Below are 27,275 nucleotides of genomic sequence, written 5' to 3' on the forward strand. Positions count from 1 at the left end.
GTGCCAGTAGACTGTTTTTGTTGAGGTTGCCTCTGGTGGGTTCTATTTTGGATGTAAAGTCAAGCATTTGCTTTCCTGTTCAGTGTCCACAGGGAGCGTTCAGCGGGTTATTATTGCACTTGTGTACTCTGTAAATGTATGCCAGATGGACGCTGCTGCATGTGCAGGGAAGGGTCCTTGTCAGGAAAAAAGGAAAAGAAAAAGGAGGAAGCACTTTGATTTCCCCCTTCAGTTTTACTTCCATGATTAACAGTTGATAGCATGTTGCTCAGAGAGACACGTTAGCTTTGACCAAACCAGTAGATGTAATTGTCACTGCTCGTGTGTTCGTTGTCAAGATTAGCCGCCACGGTAACCACAAGAGGAAAAACAAACTAAACATGCTTGCGTAGTCACAAAAAGGTGAAATACTTGTTTGTCATCATTTAAGATGCATTCTCCATTTACCATCATCTGATAGTAGGCACTTAAAAGCCTCTGTTGTGGTGCTGATGAGACATGAAAAGTACCAAAGACCAAATCTTTTTCAGCAGCTGTCTGAGTATAGAGTGATGAGCATGCACACGACTTCCTTGTAGTTCTCAACAACAAGTAACCTGCTGGTTTTGTTGGGTGTAATCCTGGGAACTAGCTAAAATATTTCATCATAATTTCCAGTGTTTAACATTGATATAACATAATCTATTATGTAATTAAAGTAAACTTTATGTCAACATCTGACTTAACAGTAATATGTGATATGGGCCTATTGACTCTAGCCTAATGCATTTTCATAAAACAGAAGAAATCCACAAAATAAGTAGTGTAAAACCGGAGGGATGCGCTTTCCTCGTCAGTTTGTCTTGTAGGGAATCCTCACTACAAGTAAACATTCCCATTGTGTTGAGTTAAGTTAAACCTAAAAGACAACATCCCATTTATAATGTGTGGGCACTTTGATGTTCCCAAGTGTCATGTTAAATTACGTTAAAGCTTTTAAACATCTTCTGTGTCTTATTGAAACTGATACCACACTGATATGGGGTGAAATATTAAAATCCACGACAGAATAATTATGATTTTTGATTTAACCATTGACATAAATAATTGTAGATGTATTATATGTTGTTTTATTCATATTATTCCATACTCTGTCCTGACATATCTGGTATCTTTGTTTTTCTACATTTGGGAAAAGACTTTGCAGGTTTGAACAAAAGCAGTGTGCTCAGTCACAACATAATTTTATAATAATTGATCCACCAAAGCAGATGTAACTTTAGACAGGCTAATACTGGGGATGTCTCACAAATCTTGCCTCAGACCCATGCATTGAGTTCATGACAGTGCCTTTTAAAATGTATGTTTTAATTAAGTTTCTGTTTATTGCTCTTAAGTAATACAGCTGTGAAGAGAAGGCTTACATGAGTGAAGTTATTTAAATATGTTTGACAGCTGAAAAACATCCTGTGATGTGCCTGTTGGGGTCCCGTAGGACCAAGAGTTAGATATCATTTGAATTGTTTTCATCTTTTGAACAAATAACTAAAAGCATCTTTAGTGCTACAGTGTAAGTGCTTAGAGATATATTTAAAAAATGATAATTCCGAGCAAGGATTGTTGAGATGTAGTCTGAAGCTTTTATGTTCATAAAACTAGAATCTACTTTCTGTAAATTTGACTTTAGAGATAAAGACATCACTGACTATGTTGCATGCACACATATATTCAGGTTTGTTGCCCTTATTCCAGAAAGACAATATTCCTATTAAGCTGTCTATATGGCCAATGAAAATTAATATTTAACTAATATTCCTGTTAAGGTACAGCTGTGCATACGCTGCTTAATGTGCCCCAACTGTGCTAAAGCAAAATGGAGTCGCTTGTGCTGTTTTGCTTCTTTGCATCAAAATAGGATTTTTTCAAAGTTTTCCATTGTTGACAGACTTGTTGGACGGTGAAAACACAGCCTCCGTCTTTAATTCCTTCAAGGTTAGAGTCGTGATATTTGTGCATATCCAAAGACCTGTTGATATTCAAGTCTTTCATAATGTATAAAAGTAGGTGTGTTTCTCCCTCCGACCACAAATATGGCCTTTTCTTTTGGGCATACATCTCTACCCCAGCCTTGCAAACTGTTAGTCTGTTTTGTGTACAACACACAGAGCTGACTGTAAACAGGCAAGATGCTGTGTGTCACAAACTGTAACCCTAAAACACACATCCTAAAACCTGAATAATACCAACATAATCCACTTGTCTTAATTTGAAAATGCTACATTTGGATTGCTATTTGCTATTTATATGACCTATATAAAATTCAGAATACAGTCATATTGGGAATAATATAGAGATATTAGTGTGCATGTAAACGTAGTGTCTGTCATTAGCTGTTAGTTGGAATGGTATTAAGTTCATAAATAACAATAAGACTCTTTACCAACAGAATTGTCTTCATGTTAGAAGTGGTAAACATCTCACCGGACTATCCTAATAATCTTACTACTAAAGTTACAAATAACAGGTAAATCAACGTTTTACTCTGCATGGGATTTCTTATCATTCCAGCCAGTTAGCTTTGAGATTTTAAATTGAAAAGAGTGGAGTGCAGAAATGTGAATGAGGACAAAGTGGAGTATTTCAAAAGACATGTAGAAACAATATGTATTGTTGGCACCCATGCAGAGCTATGTCACCAACTTGCAAAGCTTCATCAGTCTTAATGTATACGTTCACATACAGTATTTGTACGGATCTAAAATACTGTCTGAACTGTATGTTAACACAGTGTCATTTCTTCTAAAATCTTGTTGCACAGTTGATAAATAATCTCCGCTGTTTTTCCTGTTGTGCAGGTTATGGTGAGCCTCTCAGCGTCTCATCTCCTAAACAGGCCTGCGTTTTAAGAGGAGACCGATGCTGATAAATGCCAGGCCTCGCCACACTCTCTGTCGTCTGCACAAACACAAATGCCTGCCTGCCCGTGGGGGAGGTCTGATTAAAGATATCCACATTTCATCCACTGGTACGTGTCAGCATTCCACTGTGTTGCATTTTTTACATTTACATGGACCACAATAGTGCAACTGTTGTTATTGTAAATAATGTAGTATTTCCATTGATCTGGGGACATGTCAATCAATCAATCAATCAATCAATTTTATTTATAAAGCCCAATATTACAAATCACAGATTGCCTCACAGGGCTTTACAGCATACGACATCCCTCTGTCCTTAGGACCCTCACAGCGGATAAGGAAAAACTCCCCAAAAAAACCCTTTAACGGGGAAAAAAAGGTAGAAACCTCAGGAAGAGCAACTGAGGAGGGAACCCTCTTCCAGGACAGACAGACGTGCAATAGATGTCGTGCAGAACAGATCAGCATAATAAATTAACAGTAATTTGTATGACACAATGAGACCGAAAGAGAGACAGAGAGAGAGAGAAAGAGATGCGGGACAGACGATAATGACAGTAGCTTACAACAACATTAATGAAAGTGATAATATTATAGTTATTGTTCTGGCTACTGTGGTACAGTATGTTGAAAGTAAATATTAATATCTGGCAATATACATGTGTGACAGTAATCATATGTGTATAATAACAGTAGAAGTATGACTAATGACTAATGATGGCAGCAGCAGCAGCAGCAGGAGGCATCTGGCAGGACCACGGCAGCAGCACAGCTACACACGTCACGCTGTCCAGGCACCGCTGTGATATGAGTTAATCTGAGAGACAATGGAGCACAAAGGCTCCAGAGAGAGAGAGAGAGAGAGAGAGAGAGAGAGAGAGAGAGAGAGAAAAAAGGTGAGAAGGTGAGAAGGTGAGAAGGTGCCCGGTGTATTATGGGGGGTCCTCTGGCGGACTAGGCCTAAGTCAGCCTAACTAGGGGCTGGTACAGGGCAAGCCTGAGCCAGCCCTAACTATAAGCTTTATCAAAGAGGAAAGTCTTATGTCTAGTCTTAAATGTGGAGACGGTGTCTGCCTCCCGGACCATAACAGGAAGATGATTCCACAGGAGAGGAGCCTGATAGCTGAAGGCTCTGGCTCCTGATCTACTTTTGGAGACTTTAGGGACCACGAGTAACCCTGCATTCTTAGAGCGCAGTGTTCTGGTGGGATAATATGGCACTATGAGCTCTCTAAGATATGACGGAGTTTGACCCTTTAGAGCTTTATAAGTTAACAGTGGGATTTTAAATTCAATTCTGGATTTTACAGAGAGCCAGTGCAGAGAAGCTAAAACAGGAGAAGTATGATCTTGTTTCTTAGTTCCTGTTCATGTTGATAATATTCAATTCCAAATCAACATTTAAATTTTATACAGCTGAACCTAATGATTGACTGAAGATATCACCTTCACATTATGTCACAGCATTATTGTTACCCTCCTGTACTTGACTTCAGACTCAATCTTTCTGTCATTTTCATAATGACCTTTGTGGACATCCAGCAGTAGAGAATGTATTGTTGTTCCTGTTGCAAACCTATGAAAACTTCAATAAATTGTTGTTTTTCATCAAGTCTATACATACCCAACTACCTACATTAATGCGGCATAAATCTGAATACTCAGTCTTAAATTTATCATTTATCATATTATTAGGAAATGCAGTTTATAAGAACATTTACGATTAATCTCCTCCCATCCACTATGATGCCGAAATCCTTGCCTGACTCTATTGACTTTCAGAGGCTGTAGCAGACTGAGTTTTGAAGCCTTGTGAAAACCTAAGGAATCCATTGGTTCCCACCATGTCATGCTAGATTGTCAGGAAAGGGGTTAAATAACGCTCCAAAGTTAGGCTAAAATTTGAGGGGGCATGGCCATTTTCACAGGAATTCCTTGACCACTCACCTCAAGATATCTGAATAAAATGCCTTCTGTAGGTCCCCACAAGTATCCCCCTTTACAGACATGCCCACTGTATGATAGTACCATGCAATATTTTTGCCTGTTGTATATGAATATCTCTGCATACTGGGGTGTGTAAACAGTATTGAAATTGTGTAAGACTGGAAAGTTGAGCTTCTTGTGGATTCACAGAGCCCATTTTTATTCATGTGTGATTATGTTAGCACCATAGTGGCCGTTTCACTGTAGTGAGACCATTTTTTAAATGGACATGTACACTGTATAAAATGACCTATTGTGACCTTTAGGATAATTACAGCCTCATAAAACTTAACAACTACAAACTAGAGGCCTCTGGGATTTAGATGATAAATGACTTTTATATTGACAATAAGGGGGTTTCTCAGCAGTTTCCCTAACAGAAATACTCACCATCCAGTCGCCGAAAAATGCAATGTTATAGTAATCCCCAAATGTCGAAAAGTTTTGGATACCAAATCACAGATGGCATCAACTGAAAATATGCGGCAATAATTTAGAAGACATAATTGATCATGGGAATTGACATCATATACTTACATCATAATGTTTTAAGCCCCTATATACTCTATACTATAAGCCTAACTAAAACACTGTGTTAATTACATATTCATGAAGAGAAAAACTTAAAACACAGTGCTTTGAAATAATCTTTAGGTTCCCAGCTTTCAGATGATGTATATTACTTTTATGTGGCCTATAGGCCTGCTGTTGACCTGCCATATGTCATGAAGGTCTTATGTTCCCCCTAAAAAAGACAAAAGAGGGTCTGTGGTATGCAGAGATGTCGTGGAAGAGGTTAAGTAAATACAACAATGTTGTAGTCCTTGTAAACATAGTCTATGATATAAAAGGACATACTGCAAGTGATAGTGCTGTCTTGTTGTTTCAGCTATTATTGGTTTAATCCTCAGGCTTACATCTTTGTTTACATCCATTTCTCTCCCCTGCTTCCTTCCCCACCTACACATCCACTCTTCCCTTCCCTTCCCTTTCCTACCCCTTGCTTGTATTGTTCTCGCTACTGCTGGGCCTCTGTATTCCCTCATCTTCCTCCATCCCTGTGTTTTTGTCCTTTACTTTCCCTCCCTTCTCGCTTTGCGTTCCTATGGCCCAGGGCTGTGTCCCCCGTCCCAGCGGCCACCATGTTTTGGAAGTTCGACCTGCACACCACCTCCCACATCGACCAGCTGCTGGACAGGGAGGACGTGACGCTGAGAGAGCTGATGGAGGAGGATGACGTCCTGCAGGAGTGCAAGGCCCAAAACCGTCGGCTGCTCCTCTTCCTCTCCCAGGACCACTGCATGCAGGAGCTGGTCAGCCTCATCACCACAGAGCCTCCCGCCGACCTGGAGGAGAGGAGCCGGTTTAAGTGAGTCCTCAGTGATACAGAATATGATGACAGGGACAGGGAAAAATATACCCTATTTAGTATCAGTACAACCATTATCAACTACTATAATGACATGGTACAAGTTATATTGTATTTTATTGTTATCCATTTTATCAGATGGCCTGAATGCAAAAAAATGCACTAGTCTCTAAAATGAGCATAGAAAACTTCCTATAAACTTTAAGCCAGTTGTCTTGATTAAATGCTGCAAAGTTAGGTCCTTATTGAGTTTGGTTTAAGGTCCTTTTCCAAGGGTCTGAACTCTTCAGTGTCAGTTTTGTCCAGGAAATTTTAGCTGGATCGCAGAATGCGAAGCCAGTCAAATAAACGTGAAAATCTGTTGTTGAGTTAGAGAGTAAGTTAGTTACACCATTGGTCGAATGATTGATGATGAAAGTGTTGGTGTTTCCCCATTGGTCGTTGCTCTTTTGAAATGAAGAGGCGCTGAGAGAGCAGTGATGACACAGACTTCCTGTTTATTTTGTCCCTCAGTGGAAACAAAGCTTTTACTTTTATTTTACAGAGAAAAAACAATAAATTGTGAAAACAAATTAGTATTTGAAGTCCACTGTGTGATCTATCCTGGCTTCATATGAGTAAAGGAAAAGTTCACTAACTGCTAGGCTAATCTATGCAATGAGAAATGTCATAGGCTTATGCTAATAATATTAGCTATTGTATTTGTGTGGAAAATGTGTCCAGTAAAGGGTGATTGTTTTGTGGGTGAACATTGTGAGTTATAATGGAGCTGAATTTGATACTTTTGTTTAAGGTTGTTGCTGTCAAGCCATGTTTTATGTGTGTTTTAGGTGTGTTTGTTGAGTCCTGTTTAGGGTTGGGACTAGTTAGGATTTTAACGATTCCTATTCCTTACCGATTCCTCTTACCAATTCCTACATTATATTCATTATACTTGCTATACAAGTATATAATAAACACAAATGCAATCATACAAATACAAAAACTTCATTCTAACTGTTGCATAGTACAATTAGATGAAAATACACATTTGTGTGTGGTGTGTATTTCAGATTTAGAGCTTGTATCATCTCCCTGAGAACATATAACAGCAAAAAGTGATTCTCTGATTTCTACAGTAACACTGTTACCTCAAATTAACCACAGCAATCTAATAAAAAATACTTATATGCATTCATGCTTGGGCACTGTTATTTACGTGACAACACCTGAAAAGAACACACACACACACACACTCACATTGGCTGTTTGTTTCTACCTCTCCCCTCGCTGGAAGTCTCGGACCTCCCGCCGCCCGCCTCCGCCTTGATTAAACACTGAAAATAAAATAAAAGAGGGAGACAGGTTTTTCCTGTTTTATTTTATTTTGTTATATTTCTCGCTGGAAGCCTCGTACCTCCCACCGCTCCTGTCTCAAACACGGAGGTCTTCCTCTCCGTGGAGCACCCACGGTGCACGCCCGGCCTGTTAAATAGCCTGTAACCAGAAATATGCGACCCGTGCCGCACTCTAATGGAAATGCATGTGACGTTTTTTTTTTTTTTTTTTTTTTTTTTACAATCTAGGAACCATTTGCAGGAACCGTTACTCCAAAAATGATGGAACCAGTTCCGGAACCAGAACTTTGGACCCGGTTCCAAAAAAGAAACAGATCCGGATCCCAACCCTAGTCCTGTTACATACAGTCGTGGGGCTAGGCTGAGAGCAAAACTCTGTGACTGAGTGAATGCTACCATCAGGCCTTTTTGGTTGTTGTGGCAGATAATGTCGCAGCTAGTATAATTCATTTGAATTAACATGCATTCAAATCATTATCATTATGTACCTTTGATTTAAATGAGGAATTACAAAAATAAATTGCAATTGAAGTGTAGCTGGTGGTTGTGTACTTTGTTGCATCATATTGTCCCCTTTTAGACACATCAAGGCTCAGATAATCTCAGACATTTCAGAAATGCCACTTTAAAGTCATTAATTGCACCAAGACTGTTTTTCATGATTATTCTGTTCTTTTTTCGTAAGGTTCCCCAACATTGCTTGTGAGCTCCTGACATCAGATGTGTCCATTATAAATGATAAGCTGGGCGGAGAGGAGTCTCTCCTTGAAGTGCTTTATCACTTTCTGGAACAGGACCCGCCCCTCAACCCACTACTGGCCAGCTTCTTCAGCAAAACCATCGGCAACCTCATTGCCAGGAAAACCGAACAGGTATGTTGAAAATGTTCATGGCTTGAGCCACGGTTTCTAGATTAAAGCGTGTGAAAAAGCAATCAAAGCGCTGTCACTCCATGTACTGGTTAGCAAAATAGATATACAATACTAAACAGAGGTGTGTTATTGTGGAAAACAAAGACGTTAGGGATCGTTCATTCAGATTCACCCAGCTTGCTGCTGCTGTGTGAAACCTAAGGTATTGAGCACTTTTTGTTTTCCAGGTGATTACCTTCCTAAAGAAAAAGGAAGGCTTCATTGGTCTGGTGCTGAAACATATTGATGCCTCTGCCATGATGGACCTGCTGCTTCGCCTCATCAGTTGTGTGGAGCCCGCCCCTTTGAGGCAGGAAGTCCTGCATGTAAGCTCTCTTAATAATGTTGCTGTGTACTTCCCATAAGTGAATACTAGCCTTTAAAGTGTTTAACATCATTTCTGGCTTTTTTTCCCCAAGTGGCTGAATGAAGAGAAGTTGGTACAAAGACTCACAGAGCTCATCCATACTGGCAAAGATGAGGAGGTGAGTGTCAGGTCTGTTGGGAGTTCACTGTCACTATGTTGTCGTGATGCTCTCTTTGGCACATGGAGAAGCTATTATGTATACAAGCATTAACATAACTTTAAAAGAGTCATCTGTTAATCAGGATTTTCTAATTCAATGACTTACGTTTCAGAGACAATCAAATGCATCCCAAACGCTTTGTGACATCATCCGCCTTAGTCGAGACCAGGCCAATCAGATGCAGGAGAATATGGAGGCCGACCCACTATTGGCTGTACTAGAGTCGTAAGTTGACAACGGCTTTTGGTGAAAGTTCTCAGAGAATAAGTCAATCTCACCTTTGTCCAGTTGCCTGTGGTATTTGAAGTGAGTGAGTATTGAAAAACCTGGCTGCATCAATTAGACATGACATTTAAATAAAGGCACCAAATTGGCTTAAATTGATGAAGAAGCCAGTCAAACCTTTTTCCCATCTCATGTTAGTTAATAGTGTCACATGCTGTAATTGGCAGGTTGTGGTAAGATGTGTGCTCTTACATGTCCACACAAGCAGGGATTGTAAACATACTGAAACACTCCTGTGTGGTTGTTGACTCCAGATTTGAAAATTCCCCAATCTAGAGTGGAGAGATCTTTAAAAGGTTGATGTGTGCACAAGGATTTGCTGGCAGAGTCTGTTTGACAACAGTTCAGATTTTTGTGCTAGTTTGAGTTTGTGCCCTACATAAATAGCGTCCTTGGTGTACAGTATCTCACCTATTAGTGTTATCATTATCTAGTTTGTTTGTTAAATTTACTACTGCAATAATGTTTGTCTTTCAGGCAGGAGAGTGTAGCGGGGCTCCTCAAGAACATGTTTGAGGGTGAGAGGAGTGAGGCCTCCATTGTTAATGGAACTCAAGTGCTACTTACCTTACTGGAGACCAGGAGGTCTGGGTGAGTCAAAGTGTTTTTTGTCAAGTTTTTAAATTATTATTGTGGGAGATTAGTTAGTCTGGTCCTCTGGGGTGTTTTGAGCATTAAATCCTCATGGTATATTTGTATTGTATTTACTCCTACAAGGAATTGGGAAAGTAGAGGAAATGCTTCCCTCTGCTTACTTTGAAAATAATACTGACTCAGTAACAAAATGATCATTTTCATAGTTTCAAGTCTTTAGGCCTAATGTTATTGTTTTCTTGTGTCTCCCAGGTTGGAAGGACTGATGGATCTGTATTCTCAGGGTTATGAAAGGTCTTACACTGTCAACAGCAGTATTTTAAATGCCATTGAGCCCCATTTAAAGGACTTCCAGCAGCTTCTTCTGGATCCCCCCAAGGTAAAGCCAGTGAGCAGTGCCAAGTCATGAGGCAAAATAAATTCTAAACATAAACACTAGGCATGTGGCAAAACCAGAAATTTAGTCAGTACCAATATCAGTTAAATTCCAAAATTCTTGATACCCGACTCGTTACCATAGTAAAACAAAACAACAAATCCCACACTTAAGCAATATCACACGAGAGAGAGTGATGTAGGCACGAGGCCGTAGGCCGAGTGCCGAAGACAATCACAGCTGTGACGATATCACAGTACAACATCACGAGCTCGAGTGTGATATTGCTTTTATACAACAGTTCAACAGTTAAATAAGCAAGGCTGATTAAGAAATGTTGAAAAATGAGGACAAAATAGATAATTTAAGCATTTTATTTGTCTTCCGCCAACAAAAATAGTTCCCTCAGGACTCCGCTGTCACCGTTGCTATGTAATGCAGACATGGTGCGCCAGGCACTTACTCTTTATACACGTATATCTGCACGTTTCCATTAATTGTGCAGCCGGTGAAATAAGTTTCTGGTGACTGCATGGTGGACTGTTGCTTCACAGGCACAGCCGACTCTGCTTTCTGATCTGACAGTATGTTGCTTTTCTCCAAGTCATTGAGCTCCGCTGATGAAACACTGACAAACCTGGATGTGTGCTCAGATGGACTCAGCTTCTCCTCTCCCTCATCTTCCTCTGATGACCATTCATAGTTCAATTCAAAACTTATTTTAGGAAATAAATCCATATTTTTGGCTGTTTGACAGTGGATGAATTAATTAGCCTACAACGCAACTGCTGACCTAACTGACACTAACCGTCAGTTTTGATTTGATTGTTGATTGCAATCAGCTGTGAGGCGGAGTGATACATACACAGTGAAATAACCGTGATGTTGTACTCCTGTATCGTCACGGTTTTACTGTCTCTCGACCAATCAGATTGCAGCGCCAGAACTGTTGTATAAACTTCAACATACACTCCTTTTATTGTTAATCATTGATGATCTGTCTTGGACTCAAAGTACAAGTCTATTTAGGTTCATGACTTTGATATATTAATACATAGCTTATGTTATATTATCATACTTATCCTCTATTATGTTGTTCAGCACTTGTACATGTAGATGTGACTGTTGGTCTTCGTCTGACTCTATTTGTCCCGCCCCTCTCTCACTGGGAGTGGACAGCTGGGTAAAAAGTGACAGTGACGAGTGAGCATTTCATCCAAAGTTGAACATTTGTCAACTGTCTGCCACCAGGAAAAAAATGCCAAACATGAAGCCCTCAGGGTAGAATAGGCGCTCAGTGCCTCGTCATGCTACTGGTGTTTGTTGCATAGTGTAGGTGCGTGGCGCTCCCATTCGATAAAATAAGCAAAGTATGCAGGCCTCAGGAAGAAACACTTCTCTTTTCGATGAATCAAGTCAGCGCTGTCCTTGTCGCTGCACTTGTTGCTGTCTTCCATGTGTTGTTGCACTGATGTGCTTTTAGGCGTTCTTCATCTTCCTTTGGCATTTAATGGCAATCTAGAGCTCTTGCAGGTACTTTCAGTACTGGAGAAAAACAAGTGCCATCACTTTTTCAGAATTTTTGCATCAACGTGGTACTGAAGTATCGGTTCTCATGACATCCCTAATAAGCACTTAGGAATTGTTTGTTATATGACCAGTATTTGATGGGTTTTGTAAAAGAGATCATAGTTAATCCCATCTTTTATAATAGTATATATTTTTTAAGTTGACAGATGGTGCCTGTAGGTAGCACACTTTAGCCTTATCTTTGAAAATACTGTTGTAGCTGATGGTGAATTGGAAGTACACATTTTTATTGTCAACAGCCATGTTTTCCCCTCTGTGGTCTAGTTATAGCATTAAAACTCCAGCCTCTTAAGTGTCAGTATTAAAACAACTCTGCTTTTCTCATTGCCTCTGCAGAAAAGTGCAATATTGACGACCGTTGGCGTTCTAGAGCAGCCACTGGGGAACGCCCGCCTTCATGTGGCCAGGCTGGTGGCCGCCCTGCTGCAGACCAGTGCCCCCAGTATCTGCCAGGAGCTCTGCAATCTTACCACCATGGACCTACTACTGGTGAGGCTGAGTCTGGCTTGACTCTGCACATTGAAACTGTGTAGCTCCTTTTTAATTACACACATAGTGAGTATGATGCGTCAGAGCCCTCATACATTGTTCAAAGGTGTTTTAGAGTGATGCTTTCTGCTGATTCTGTTTGTCATATCTGAAAAAGTTGCATCAGATTTGCACAAGGTTGGTCATGAGGCACAGAGGCACTGATTACCTTATCACACCACCTGACCAAAGGGCAGTGGGTGTGGCTTATTTGGAGCAGGCTCATATAAAACCCTCATGCTTTGTGTGTAGTTCAGCAGACAGGGTATTCAAATCCTCCACTGCTGCTCTCGTTAAATAGTACAGAGGCACTGGAGAAGTCATTTCTGGGCCTGATATTACTACCATGACTTTTTAAAATAACCATGATAGAAGAAAACAGAGCCACGTGGTGTTGCAGTAACTGAATAAAATGTTAAAAAACAAAAATGTACTGTTGGTACATCTTGACAGCTGCATGCCATTAAGGGAGGGCTCCACTTAATTTAGTGCTGCCTACAGCTGTTCTGTCCTCTGTCACTGACTTTGCGTGACATCCCTCTCTCTGAATAGGATCTGTTCTTCAAATACTCCTGGAATAACTTTTTGCACTTCCAAGTGGAGTTGTGTGTGGCGGCTATCCTGAACCATCCTTCCTCAGAGGAGCGGCCCAGCCCAGGCCTCCAGAACCATGATGGGAAGCCTGCAGCCTCCAACCCTGAGGCTCAGGGGGAGGCAGCAGAGACAGGCAGGACCAGCGACCCACAGACCTCCATCCACAATGCCCTTGTGGCACATGTAGGTGGCTTAAGCAGCTGTCCTAAACTTGCCAGAACGTTCCCTGCTTTTTTATAATTTACAACTATTTCCATTTACATTCTGTGTTTCTGTTGAACCCTCAGCTCTTCCAGAAGTGTCATCTGGTACAGAGGATCCTTGACGCATGGGAGGAGAATGATAAAATACAGTAAGCATCCCTTGACAGCCACAGCATAGCAATGTACTCAAAGGCATTTGCATCAAAATAGAAAGTTTTCCTCCATCACATCTTACCTCTGCAGCTGCTGCTTTATGCATGTCCTACTCAGTATTTATTATAGTATGTGTAAAACTAAAAATTGAATTTTTGTGTTTTTATTTATGTCAAGTCTGTCACTGAAGTAAAGAGAATCACAGTATCAAAATAAGCCCTTTTTACACGGAGATTGTGCTATGGTCCCTTCTTTATTCTGGAACCAAATGACAGTGGCATCATTCCGCTCCTGTGTGTGATTTTAGACTGCATGCCGGCATTGCGGAATCAGAAGAGGTGTGACAGGCGTGTAGCACAACTGCGTTGGCCTCCAGTATGACATATAACACATGCATCGGCAGCGCTTTTTAATCAATAACAAAGGCATAACATGGCAATAACAATCATTTACCATCTGTCTCATATGGCAGCTAATCTCATCCTCTGCCCAGAGGGTAAGGAGCTCCAGGACTTCATTGTTTTCCTAATGTGTAGACATTATGGCCACAATTCTTCCTCTTTGTGTTCGACCAGCTATTTTTTATATCTCCCAAAGTGGGTCATGTGCATAACACGTTGTTAAAACGTCACACCCGTGCCACCCATGATCCATTCCTGCTGGCTGTCCCATTTATACAGACATCATTTTGGTGCTGTTACCACCTTTGTTTCTGGCTCAGAGGCGAGACAATTCTGTCCCCACAGTTTCGTGATCGTACCTTACATACAGAATGGCGAGGTGGCATAATAGCGCGATTTTCCTGCCTTGAACAGGCAGTGTAAAATGGGCTATAGGTAACTGTTTCTAATCAGAATCTTTTGAATACCTTAGCTGTAGTATCCCTGGCTAGAAGTCAGCAAACGGTGTACAGTGACATCGGTGCATTGCAGATTAGTTATGATAATGTTATGTTAAGTGCAGTTGTGGCATTGAAGTAAAGTTACTTAATGCCAATTGAAGGTCATTATAAGTGTGTATTTGTGAATTTCAGGAGTGAGGGCGGCACCAGGAGAGGCAACATGGGCCATCTGACCAGAATTGCCAACATGGTGGTCCAGAACCTGGAGAAAGGACCAGTACAGGCCCAGCTCACTGACCTCATCAAAGGTAATCACATATTGCAGTTGGCCTGATGCCAGATCAGTTACTGTTTTAATCGAAAAGGCAAAGAAAAATAATCTCCCTGTTTTTGCAGAGCTGCCAGAAGACTGCAGAGGTCGCTGGGAGAGCTTTGTGGACGAGACCCTGAGAGAGACTAACAGGAGGAACACAGTCGAGCTTGTAAGACATCACTCAGTAGCACTCCAGTCCTTCTGTGTGGAAAGCTCTCTTTTAACTTCCTCGCATTTCCTCTTCTTCTCTCCCAGTGTGAGTTTGCTGTGTTCAGAGCAGCCAGCTTATCAGGACAGGAGTGAGCAGCCCAGAACAGTGTCAAAGCAGTCTTTATCCAGCTTCTCAGCTGATTTGTCTTTTCAAATTTGTCATTTAATAAATCTAAGAATGTAAGAAACACAAGTCAGAAGTGTTGTTTTACTCCAACAACAATAGTGGCCATGATTCTACTTTGCAGATTTATTCCCTCAGTGAGGTAGACAGCAGTCATATCTGGTGATACATTTATACAGGAGAAGGGTACCAAACTAGGCATGTTTACAAATTGCAGAAGGGCATTTGCATTGCAAAAAATGTATTTGAAAGTTGAAAGTAGTTTGGTATTCAAAAAGACTATAAGTCTGTAGCCCTTAAGGTAAAATCTTTAGTAAGACAAAGGCTCTGTTATACTGTAGGATGACCGAGGATCTGCTCATGGTGTTGTAGTTTTCCACAATTTCATTGTCAATGTCCTTTAAACATGAGTTTTATGTTATGGCATCAACACTGATATTTATTTTCTCTACACTCAGTTTTCACAAGTTAATTTTTTTAAGCATTTGTCATTAACATGATGTTTAAATGTGTCAAGTAAGGCCACAGGGAGTCTGTAATGTTCTGCTCGACCAAACCTCTGCACTGTGTCCTTGCAGGTAAGCACCCACAACATGCACTCATCCAGCGAAGACGACGACATGGAGAGCCCCTTCCCCAACGACCTGTCTCTCCAGCAGGTAGGATAGACGCCACCATGGAAACAAAGTGACAATTCACACCACTGTTACCTACAATAATGAAGAAATATCCATCTCTAGAAACCTCTTCTGTACGTAATAATATGACCTTAAAAAGTGTCCTTTGATTTTCCAGGCTTTCTCTGACTATCAGATCCAACAGATGACTGCCAACTTTGTGGATCAGTTTGGCTTCAATGACGAGGAGTTCAGCGAGCATGATGAAAATATCAAGTACGTAGTGAAAGTCTTCCACAGCTTGTTGTCCTTTGAAGGAGCAATAAGCGAAATTCATCATTTCTAGATTGAAGGAATTAAAAAATTGCAATGTGAAGAACTAGAGGTGTAATTTCATCTGGAGTATAGCATGACCTCACACAACCTCTCTCTGTGTTGATCTCCAGCCCCTTGTTTACAAGCCAGTCCGACTGCGCGTTCATGTACATTCATGTGAATCCCCCCCCCGGAGCCCTTGGCCCTCCCTCTGTATAAAAGGCTACAGCAATGAGCAATGGCAGCGCATATTTTTGAAGTGAAATGAGGCACATGTCACTATGTCGATTCAATTAAATTTAATGTTACAATCGTAGCATGGGTTAATGTCCGGAGCTTGGGTTATTAGTGGCTCTGTCCCAGCAATGGGTCAGACGTTACAGTTGTATTAGGTGAGTAGCCCGGCAGCCCAGCTAACATTTGCAATTAGAATTGTAAAATGTAGCCCGGCGGGCAGCCTGGCGGGCAGCCCGGCAGGCTGTGTTTAGCTATTTCCTTGCCTGCTTCAATGATGATGGTACCTGTAATAAATGTAATATATTGCTGAGATGGAGGTGAGGCTGAGTGACTAGAAGAGCTGGTAGAAGTGCTCCATAGCTGTAAGTTACTCTAGTAGCTCTAGTAGCTCTAGTGCTAACTCCAGGAGCTAACGCTAACGTCCCTACTCAGCGTGAGCAGGAGCCATGAGCCACGGGTTCACGGAGAAGAGTAGGAACGTTAGCGTGGCAGCCGACTAGTGCTAACGCTAACAGGAAATCAGGGAAATAGCTAAACACAGCAGAGACTGAGAGTGAGTGAAAGACATCGCTAACTGCTAAACTAAGCCAAACTAAGTTGGCTGTTTAGGTTTATTTCCTTGCCCCTGTAGCGGGTGAATCTGCCTGTAGTGAAACCGGGCCTAACCGGTGCTTCTTCCTCAGGCTCCACTTCACTCAGCTGCCAGCACAGCCAGTTAGCCTCCACTAGCCTCCCAGCTAGAGGGGGCTAACCGGTGCTTCTTCCTCAGGCTCCACTTCACTCAGCTGCCAGCACAGCCAGTTAGCCTCCGCTAGCTTCCCAGCTAACATTAGCCCCGGCTCTCCGTTTGGATCCAACCGGAGCACTGAGCCCTGGTTTGTTATTCAGGTTAATGTGGGAAGAAGCAGCGGGTATATCGGGTAGCTGAGTGAAGTGGAGCTTGCGGAAGAAACACCGGGACCGTCTGGATGTAATAGTCTGTGGAGATGCTGCGGTGCTCTGCTGCACAGATGAGGTGAGTGGGGTGGGGGGTGGAGAGCAGAGGTAGAGGGAGGAGTGGCTTATGACACACTTTGTTTTGGTCTACAGGCACTGCACAACAGCAAACCTAGCAGTGAAACGATTTCGCTTTTTGCCCCTTTTAAGGAAAACGAAACAAGGTTTGCAACTCTGCATCGAACAACTCGGCGTCTTAACCTATCAAGTCAACACAGCACCATCCCTCTGCATCAGAGATCAGTGACAGATTAGAGCCTCTGTACCTCTGACAGCTGTGTTGTGTTTAGAGGTTGTCCGTCCCATTCATCTCAGGAAGGTCTTGGTGGACTTTCTTCAAATTTGGCACAAACGTCCACTTGGACTCAAGATTGAACTGATTAGCATTTGGTAGTCAATGGTCACTGTGACCCCACAAAACACGTTTTAGGCCATAACAGAGAATTCATACACTAATTAGGACCAAATTTGACAATGGGATAAAATGATGATGTGATGACACCTTATATCTAAAAGGTCAAAGGTCAACTTCACTGTGACGTCATAATGTTGTGCAAGAAACACCTTCCTGACCATTATTTAATGCCATATCTCAGGAACAAAAGTGGAGACATTTGGTCAGATACTGAATTGGTGACACTAATCTTGAGTGTCCACCTTGAAACTGTGCTGATTGTGTAGATTTTTTGTGCTACTAGGAAAAGGTGTGTGTGAAGCACCTATGTTTAAGAAATTGTAGCCTCTTTGCAGCAGCCTCCACTGTGTGTAGTCCACCACAAGCTCATTGGGTCCTATTGATATTTAGCTTCAGGTGAAACTCCCCATCATTACTCTTCTGTCAGGGTGTCCGCGGGGTCTTAAAAAGTATTAAAAGTTGATAAATCAAATGTTGGAAAATTAAGGCCCTTAAAAAGACGATTTTATGAAGTATTAAATTTTCTTGGCATTCAAGCTTTGACAAAAAGTATCCATGAATGTATAATTTATTTTCCTCCTTGCGACTATTACAAACAACAGTGTGTAGGTAGACATACTCGGACTGCCACTCGGGGTGGGGGCTGAGCGAAAAAAAAGTCCAAAAAAAGTTAATAACTTAAAAATTATGGCGAAAGCGTAGTTTCTTGCAACCCTAGAATTAAGATGAAAACATTCACAAACGAAAAAGCACTTCTGGTTGCTGATAAGTAGTGTTTAACTTTTCATTTAACATTAAAAATTAAAACCCTCGGCACACACTTATTTACACTTTATTTTACGAAACGGGGGAAACAAACAAAAACGGTTCCATAATTCATATTAAATTCAAAAGGTAACGAAAAAACAGCTACAAGAGAGAGGGAATAGTGATAAAGTGGTGAAACTTGGTCAAATCCGCAGCCTCAACCCATCCAGCACTGTTAGACTGACTCACCAGCAGACATCACTACATGAGGGTATACAGTATTCAGTACTTTGCCAAACAAAGTCTGCCATTGTTCTGCCATGGTGTTCTTGACGCAAAGCCAGCATTTATTCTTTGCCATGTGGCTAATTGCAATCAGGGGCAAATCAGGGGCAAACTGCACTCAGCTGCCAAACTTTGTGGGCGTGTTTGCGCTAGTATATCATTAGCACAACATCCTTTGTGAATAGGACGTTAAGACGGAGCAAACTGCCGGTGTAAGTGAAGTGCAATTCAAGGTGCTATCAGCGGCCGCAGTTCATTCTTTGTGAATTCGGCCCTCAGAGTACAGCGGACCAGTGGAAAATGTCGCCATCAGCATATTATTTTACATCAGCAAAATCTATTTTATCATTATTTTGAGTCACACTGTTGAAAGAATTTAGTTGTCTGTGTTCAAGCAGGATAATAGGTCTCCATTCATTGCACGTTGGGCTTTCTATTTCCTTGTCGGAGATGTTTTCTTTTTTAATAACCAACCAAAAACAATCAGTCAATTAAAAACACGAACTGGAACATGAAATCTTATATGCCTAACAGATATTGCTTCTCGTTCTTTGAGTTTACATATGGCTAAAGGGGCAAAAAACAACCGTAAATGGACGGCATGATTAGTGTGTCCCCCCAAAAAACGGGAGAAAAAAATGGCTGAATATTCAATTTTATTTTTTTTTTCACAGAATTTTTTGGGTCAGCCCTAAATACCACATGCAGGGGGCTAGCCATAAGGTTGTTGTTTTCAATAGCTGATGTTGAGCTGTAGAGCTATGTTACTTGTTATGACCTAAGGTGTATTTTAATAAACCTGCCTTTGGTTTAATTTATTCTTTCAAGCTTTATTCTTTCTCATCTTATCTGAGTTCTGTTGTATGTTTGTGCTCCATAGATTTAATTGCCAACTACAGCTGTTAAGTAAGTTAAAGATGCATTGCTGCTAATGACAGCTTGAAGTGGCGATGAGGTCTTAAGGTTTTTTTGGAAGGTCTTAAAAAAGTCTTAAAAAGATATTGAAATTAACCTCAGGATTCCTGCATATACCCTGTCTGTGAATATGGTTTTAAAGCGAAGACACTGGGAGTGTAATCTATCAATCAAATTGATATATAGATTCAGTGATTAACGATCCAATATCATCTATATAAAGTGAGAACATTGATATGAATCATCATCTTTAACATAGGCCTGTATTTCCTGTAATTCCCATGGTATGTTTGTATCACCTTTTTTGTCCAAGCACACCTCCTTCCTAAATATTCAAACAGTGCTAGCAGCTTAGCACAACGGCAAACAGCCAAGAAAAAGACAACAAGGACTGTTGACTGATATCATCTTATATTGAGGCCAGGCCCTCAAATTGAATCACATAGAAATCCTATCATGGCAGACTTTGTGATATCTGCAAATATCATGTTGTCATCCAAAGAATTGATATGATAGCATATCGTGATGAAACTGAGACTTACAGCCCTAGTCTCACTGGAATCATACACATCAATTTAGGAATAAATTTCACCAAAAATACACTAAATACCTTTTATTAAATCCCTTCCAAGTCTTCCTTACATATATGAGTCTGGACAGACATGATGTAAACTGCAATTTGACTGGTTGGTGGAGGCGTACAATGTGAGGTGGTAATTCTAGTTCATTCCCAGATAGGCTATTTGATATGATGTCTGCTCTCTCATACTTTAGTGTAGGTGTTTTGCTCTTTGTTGTTAACACATTCAGCTACTCCACAGCAATCACCTCAACCTACAGGATGTTGGCTCATATTTTCTTATTTGTCTTGTTCTCTTTCCTCAGTGCCACATTTGACAGAATTGCCGAAATAAACTTCAATCTAGATGCTGATGATAATAGTGTAAGTGTTTTGCTGGTGTCATCAACTCAGTTTGCTTTTGCTGTCAGAGATATTATTGTTACAGCTACTGTTAATGTCCTACAACAACTGTTGCTATTGTTGAGAGTTTGGATGGTTAAAACTGTTCTGAGTAACATATATAAATAAGATACTCTAAACATATTGGTAATTTGTTTATTAGGCATTGTTGCAAAAAGACGACTGACTTCATTTAAATGTTTGTTTTTGCTCAGGCCAATGCGGCTGCTTTTGAAGCCTGCTGTAAAGAGAGGATACGCCAGTTTGATGATGCTGAAGAAGAAGAGGACATTTGGGAGGAAAAGGAGATGAACTATGCAACACAAGTTAAATCCAGAACAAGGTAAACCTGATGAGGTTTTCTACATTTGAGTACCTTCACTGCAGTGTTTAGTATACAAGGTATGTCTGTCTTCTGTCCCTTTCATCTCTTCTCAACATCTGTCCATTGTCACTCTGTCACCAGGTTTGGAGTCTCCCAAACTTCAGAAAGCTCCAGAAGCAGCTTGGAGAACGGAGGCAGGGAGCGGGACCACGGATCTGAATCTGATGAGGAGGAAGAGTCTGAGCAGAACACATCAGAAACAGGTAGCTTATAGGACAGCAGCTATCCACAGAACACAGCTGAGTGTCATGTAACCTTGGAAACTTTTTGTTCAGTTTGAAAGAGTCATGTTGGTCTTGTTTCCAGGTCCAGGCTGGACAGCAAATTTCAGGGACTCTGGAGGGACTGCAGCATCCCAAACCCCAGCAGGGTGGGACAGCTCATCTGGGAGTGGAGCAGGGACACAGGAAAGTGGCTGGGCCAACTTCACTGAGTTCCAGCCTTTCTCCGGGTAAGAAGTGAACCTTTTAACATGAATTCACAAGTCTGCTAGGATGGAAAAAAAAATAACACTAGTAAAACTATGTTTCCTAGGTTATAGGTTTAACTGATGTAATAGGTATCACTGTCAGGGTGTTTCCACTGCAGGAAGTTTCCCAGGGGACCTCGAAGTTTTTGAGGAACTTATAAACTAAACCTGCATTTGAGCCAGGGGCAGTACTGTCCAAAGGTTCAGGGACATTAGAGACAAAGTCTAAAGCACTGACTGACCATCAATGATTAAACACATACACTGCGGCTGCTTCATTTCATGTACTGCTTCATTCACAAGATGAAGGAGTACTGTAATATCAGTATTTGGACGAGAGTCAGACATTTCTTGTTGTTGATTAACGTTTAAGTTATTCTTCGCTGTTTCTCTTGACTTTTTAAAAAAGAATAAGAAAGAGAAGGAGCAAGCATGCAACATATGCGAGTTAGAGTGAATGAGGGAAAGGGAGCGGGTGAAGAAGAGAAATAAAACTTAATTGTTTCATGGTGGTTCCGTTCTAAGCAGAAATAAATTGCCATTACATACTCAATCTTCTTTTCCACTTCTTTGTGTCTCCTTTTCATTTTGTCCAACTCAAACATCAGTTACACAACATTAAACACAAAGAACAGTAGGATGGTGCTGTGTTTCTCATGTGTGAAAATAGCCTCTCTAATGCTGCCGTCTGTTTTTGATCCTTTGTTTTAATTTGCCTAATCTTCACAGTTCTTCAGATGTGGTGGAAGTGCAAACAGGGAAAAAAACAAAAGGACTCTCAGTTCCTAGTTTAGATCCTGACAGTAGTTTCTCTGGTTCCATACCTGGAACTTATTTTGCCAGTCAGTTGACCTTTAGAAAGAAGAGCTATTCTGCCCTACAAAGCCTGACAACTAGGGGTGGGCGATATGGCCATAAAATAATATCATGATATTTCAGGGTATTTTTGCGATAATGCATCACACTGTAACCTGTGACTGTGGCTGTTATGCTATCACACATTCACATGTGGCAAGAGGATCCCAAATCTCTGGGAACCCAAGGCAGAGCACAATAACTACGTTTACTGCAGTTTGCCTAGGGTTTTAGTTGGAATGTGTGTTCTGCAATTTTTACACCCTGTTTGCTTCAGAACAGGACAAGATTGAACTTTTTTTTTTTTTTTTTACAAGATAGAATAGACATCCAAAGGTTTCAATTTCAGTCTTAACTCAATTTTTTCACTTGGACGCAACAATGAACAGATCAGACTTTGGTGGTCAAAGGTCACAGTGACCTCACAATTGTGACAAATTTTCACACATGTATCTAAAAGGGTAAAATGATAAAGTGATGACATTTTTTTATCCAAAAGTTCAAATGTCAACTTCACTGTGACATCATAATGTTCTGTATAAAACATTTTCTGGCCATTACTCAGCGCCGTTTCTCAGGAACAGAAGGAGAGACATTTGGTCAGATACTGAATTGGTGACACTAATCTTGGGTGTCCACCTTGAAACTGTGCTGATTGTATTGATCTTCTCTGCTGCTGGGGGGAATAGAAGTTTGAAGCACCCTGACCCATGTTTTTACAGACATGGATGCAGGGTATGAAATTAACAAAATATTTTGGGGGCAATTTTGGCCCCCACAGTCTAAAAAATGGGGGCATTTTCAAAATGTTTGGGGACCATCAAAAAATTGTAATTATGTTCTAACAATAAGCACATGAAAAGCAAAACCAACTAAGATAGTGTCTTCACTCTTCAGTAGAAACCACTATAAATGAAATAAATAATGGGTTACATAAAGTTATGGTTGCAAAATATCACTCAGATTTCCTATAATTCAACCAGTTTAAATGTGATGATTTAACCATTAATCTACTGATAGCAGTACTAATGTTTCACCACATTACAGTTACTTTTACTGTTAAAAAGGCCAAATTACTATAAATTCCTTAGATGCAATCCTGGAAGTAAGTTAATTTAAAATTTAACATTCATTCTACCTTAATTTTTCATTAATTTGTCATTGTGTAGACACAGATCACCCAAGAAATGGTTAATTTAAATTTACGGTACAGCAAAGCCCCCTCCCCTTCTCTGTCAGATTACTCTCACGTAATCAGTGCAATCTCGTTGATTATGTCTGGAAAATGAGTTGTAGACGTGACGGTAAATTAATTTAATGAAAATAAAATTATACTTTAATGTCAGATTGTAATACTGTTAAAAATATAAATACATGTAGTTGTTTAGAAAACCTGGGGGCAATATTGGCCCCCGGAACATGGCTTTTGGGGGCATTCTTGGATAAATTGTGGGCCAAATGGCCCGTGGCCCTTGCTAATTTCTGACACTGCATGGATGTAAACTGTAAGAGAAACTTGGCTGGTTCGCAGAGGTATATAACTGCGAGACCGTAATTCTAGTTACCATTTGACATATTGAACAAAGACCAAAGATGGAAATTCTGCAGAAACTATTGTCTTTTTTTTTTTTTTTTTTTTTTTTTTTACAACTTGTTAACACTGCTTCCTGGTTTCTTGTTGATTTCTACAGTACAGAGTCTGATCCCAGGTGCAGCTCTCCTGTGGGCTCGGGCAGCAGTGATGCAGATAAACAAGCCAAACAAAACCACGAGAAGAGTGGTGAGTGTTTACCTGCATGCTTAAAGCTCAGCTGACTGTTAGAGATGCACACTGAGCTCCTAAACACATTCCAACTTAAAACACATGAAAGAATTGACTTTGTGATCTTGTCAGCTCAATTAACTTAATCGACTTCCTTTTGTTTGCATCAGCAGATGTTAGTGCCTCCTCTGGTGCTTGGCCCGTGGGAGAAGGGAGGAAGGCTCCGCTCGTGGCCTCAGACAGCAGCTCCTCCGGGGGATCCGACAGTGAGGAGGATGACAAAAATGCCGGCACTCCTCCTGCTGCAGCCATCGCCTCGGAAACAGCCGGCGCCCCCGGCAACAAGACAGCTGACCTCAAAAGGTTTGCACCTTTTATCTGAAAGCTTTGCTATCAGATGCTGAGTGGTAAAATCCTCCTCTGTTGACCAGTCCACTCTGCAGCCGTACATGTAAAGCTGCTCCGTGTGTATAAATGTCTATATTTGAAACATAATTACCACATTGAGATAATTATAGACTGGACTGGGATTTGAAATTACTGGATTCATTCAGTTTTGCCTTTCTAAGTAAAGTATATCCTGGGAGCTGCTCTGGTGCTCTACACAAAGTTAAGCTTTAACTGAGAGCTGCAAGTTCAGAAAGTAAAAGTTTGTAACTTGACAGCGGAGTAGTTACTGGTTAAGAATGTTACTACTTTTCCCAGTATTGTGAGAAATGAAAGTATTGCAGTGAAGTTACCAATAAATATTAGGGCTGGGTATCTGTACTTGATACCTTTAAAGTATCAACCAAAATACCTCAGTACCCAAGTAGTATGAAAACTTCTTCAGTCAAGCAATATGTGCGTTTGATCCTTTTTGTACCAAGAGCTAGAAAAAAATGACTATTGATATGGTTTTGCTTGCAGCCAATCACTGCATGTGTTCTTTCGATTTAATGTAACATGTGATTGGCCCACTACCAAAGCAGCTACAACCTATACAGTCTGTAGTGTGGTGAAGTCAAGCATGATGTATTTGATGGAGTTGGCAGTTCAGTGTGTCAAGATGCCACCAACCCGTAAGAAAGCATGGCTCTCCTATACGCCGTGGCGTCTGGTGACATTGTACACCACTGAATGCTTCTGTTTACATGATGGGTATCGAATGAAGTATTCTGTTGATGAAGTCAAAATATTTACCATTTCAGTTGTCATGCTCTCAGTTGTTGGGAGCACACAAACACACACCACTTAACTGTCTGGAGCAAAGGGTGACAGAAGTATTACTGCATGGATTCTACACAGAATGGAAAGTATGTAGAAGTATGGAATTTAATTTTAGTTATTTCCAGGCCTGGATAAAGAAAGAAAAGAAAATACATTATGGAAAAATATTTGTGTGTTTCATCGTGGCATTCAGAGCAGGCATTCAGAGCAGGCAGCCAGCACTTGATGTTGCTTGATGTTGTTGAAAGCAAGGCAACAAGTATGGCCATGTGACTGAATGCACAAGGTCTGTACCCCTCAGAACTGTGCGAGTTGAATCAGATTTTGCTGTTTTATACGAATATTCAAATAGTCATTCTTTATATATGTATATGTATGTGTGTGTGTGTGTGTATGTAAATATATATATATACATATACACACACACACACACACACACACACACACATATACAGTACAGGCCAAAAGTTTGGACACACCTTCTTTCTTTATTTTCGTGACTATTTACATTGTAGATTCTCACTGAAGGCATCAAAACTATGAATGAACACATGTGGAGTTATGTACTTAACAAAAAAAGGTGAAATAACTGAAAACATGTTTTATATTCTAGTTTCTTCAAAATAGCCACCCTTTGCTCTGATTACTGCTTTGCACACTCTTGGCATTCTCTGCATGAGCTTCAAGAGGTAGTCACCTGAAATGGTTTTCCATCTCTAGATTTGGTCTAAAAAAAAATCTATTGAGAAGTCTGAAAATTTGAGGCCAGAAAAGTATGCAATTTAGGAATTGTAAATGTTTAGAAACCCTGTTAGTAACACTGTTTGGTTCCCCTGATGATTCAGTAACAGATATCCAGGATAGTGTGAAATCATTTTCCTCTTGAATTCAGTGCTGAGTAATAAATACAAATTACCAGCACTGCCACTCAAAAAAGCTAAATTAAGTGCTTTGTTTATTAAGCCCAAAATAGACAATGTTGTTTTCTTTTGCCCATGCAGTGGGGTCAAAGGTCAGCCACAGAACAAAGAGAGAGCAAAAGTAAAGGAAAGTTCAAAGACACTGACTTAACTTGACCCTGCAGACTGTGCAGAAACTGTGGTTGACTGAAGTGTGTGTGTGTGTGTTGTGCAGCGAGGAGAGTCCGGTGTCTCTGGAGAAACTCTCCCTGTCAGATCCTCCGAAAGCTTCAGATCAGCAGCCTGCTGAGGATTCACCTGTAACCACACAGACTGACAGGAAGTAAGTAGCCTCATGTCGACACTGTGCTGAAATAACTCTTTCATTAACTCTTTGATTAGTCATTTTGGAGAATTACAATCGATTTTAATGCATTATCACAAAAAAGAAGCTTGTGAAGATGGTGCTTCGCATTTATATTAGTGCTGCTCGATTATGGAAAAAAATCATAATCACTATTATTTTGGTCAAAATTGAAATCACGATTATGCGGCGCACGTGATGACTTATTTACACGACAGCATGTCATTTCTGTCTCCACATGGTCGCACGTTTACAATTCTTCTCTGCTCTCTGTATCGCGCATGGCGGAGTTTGGCCCTGATGTGCACACATACACACACACAGACCAACCTCTCTTGCTCTCCCTCTGCCATTTTCTGCACGCTGTTTTTGAAATCATCTGTGATCACCTTCCCCCCACATTATTTGTAGTTCACCTACCTGACTGGCTCGTGGAGTGAATAGAGGAGAGGAGGGGAGGGGGCAGTATTGCGCACGTGCGGCTTCCGGGTGCGTTTGATTTGCAACACAAGACAACAAGAGTAAACTGACAAGAAGCGCATAATCGTTGTACGTCAATTATTTTGTTTTCATTATCGTTGAAAGCCCAAATCGTAATCTAGATTAAAATTCGATTAATCGAGCAGCCCTAATTGATCGTAAATTAGTATTTTTAAGTTTTGGCAAATTGGACAGACCAAAGCAAATGTATGGGCCTCAAAGCTTCTGATGTAGCCTGGTAAGACCATCCTGATGACGTGAGCTCAGCATTCTTTTTCACTCTCTGTATCAGTCTGGACTCGGTGCTGCCCTAAACACTTTCAGTGGGTCGGAATACTCACCTTGACATACAAACTCTGAACCAATCAGTGTAACAAAACACAAAGGAAAATCTTCCTGATCACCAACTGAGCCAGCTGATAGATCAAGTTTTTGCCAAATCCAGTCTTTTCCAACATCTTTTCTTTGGAGAAACTCTGAGAGTTTTACTCTTTTTGTTGTTGAACTGTCATTTTTGACTCAGTTT

At 40.7% G+C, this 27,275-nt stretch overlaps 1 protein-coding gene across 3 annotated transcripts in view; it reads left to right on the plus strand.

Moving 5' to 3' along the window:
- The window catches only part of ppp6r2a (protein phosphatase 6, regulatory subunit 2a), a 30,596-nt gene that overhangs the window by 1,994 nt on the left and 1,327 nt on the right, over positions 1-27,275 (plus strand). For 2 of the 3 annotated variants that reach the window (XM_049567344.1, XM_049567345.1), the window contains exons 2-23: positions 2,835-3,004; positions 5,998-6,252; positions 8,275-8,461; positions 8,689-8,826; positions 8,920-8,985; positions 9,140-9,252; positions 9,790-9,903; positions 10,159-10,285; positions 12,209-12,361; positions 12,953-13,177; positions 13,282-13,346; positions 14,384-14,499; positions 14,588-14,673; positions 15,417-15,497; positions 15,634-15,731; positions 20,251-20,308; positions 20,542-20,669; positions 20,793-20,914; positions 21,018-21,162; positions 23,727-23,815; positions 23,968-24,160; positions 26,141-26,248. In XM_049567344.1, the coding sequence (XP_049423301.1) occupies positions 6,026-6,252; positions 8,275-8,461; positions 8,689-8,826; positions 8,920-8,985; positions 9,140-9,252; positions 9,790-9,903; positions 10,159-10,285; positions 12,209-12,361; positions 12,953-13,177; positions 13,282-13,346; positions 14,384-14,499; positions 14,588-14,673; positions 15,417-15,497; positions 15,634-15,731; positions 20,251-20,308; positions 20,542-20,669; positions 20,793-20,914; positions 21,018-21,162; positions 23,727-23,815; positions 23,968-24,160; positions 26,141-26,248 (2,639 nt within the window). In that variant the 5' untranslated portion in view covers positions 2,835-3,004; positions 5,998-6,025. The remainder of the gene's footprint in view (positions 1-2,834; positions 3,005-5,997; positions 6,253-8,274; positions 8,462-8,688; positions 8,827-8,919; positions 8,986-9,139; positions 9,253-9,789; positions 9,904-10,158; positions 10,286-12,208; positions 12,362-12,952; positions 13,178-13,281; positions 13,347-14,383; positions 14,500-14,587; positions 14,674-15,416; positions 15,498-15,633; positions 15,732-20,250; positions 20,309-20,541; positions 20,670-20,792; positions 20,915-21,017; positions 21,163-23,726; positions 23,816-23,967; positions 24,161-26,140; positions 26,249-27,275) is intronic. The other variant, XM_049567347.1, reaches the window with a different exon arrangement.

Source organism: Epinephelus fuscoguttatus, linkage group LG22 (assembly GCF_011397635.1).
Source record: "Epinephelus fuscoguttatus linkage group LG22, E.fuscoguttatus.final_Chr_v1".
Classification (NCBI taxonomy): domain Eukaryota; kingdom Metazoa; phylum Chordata; class Actinopteri; order Perciformes; family Serranidae; genus Epinephelus; species Epinephelus fuscoguttatus.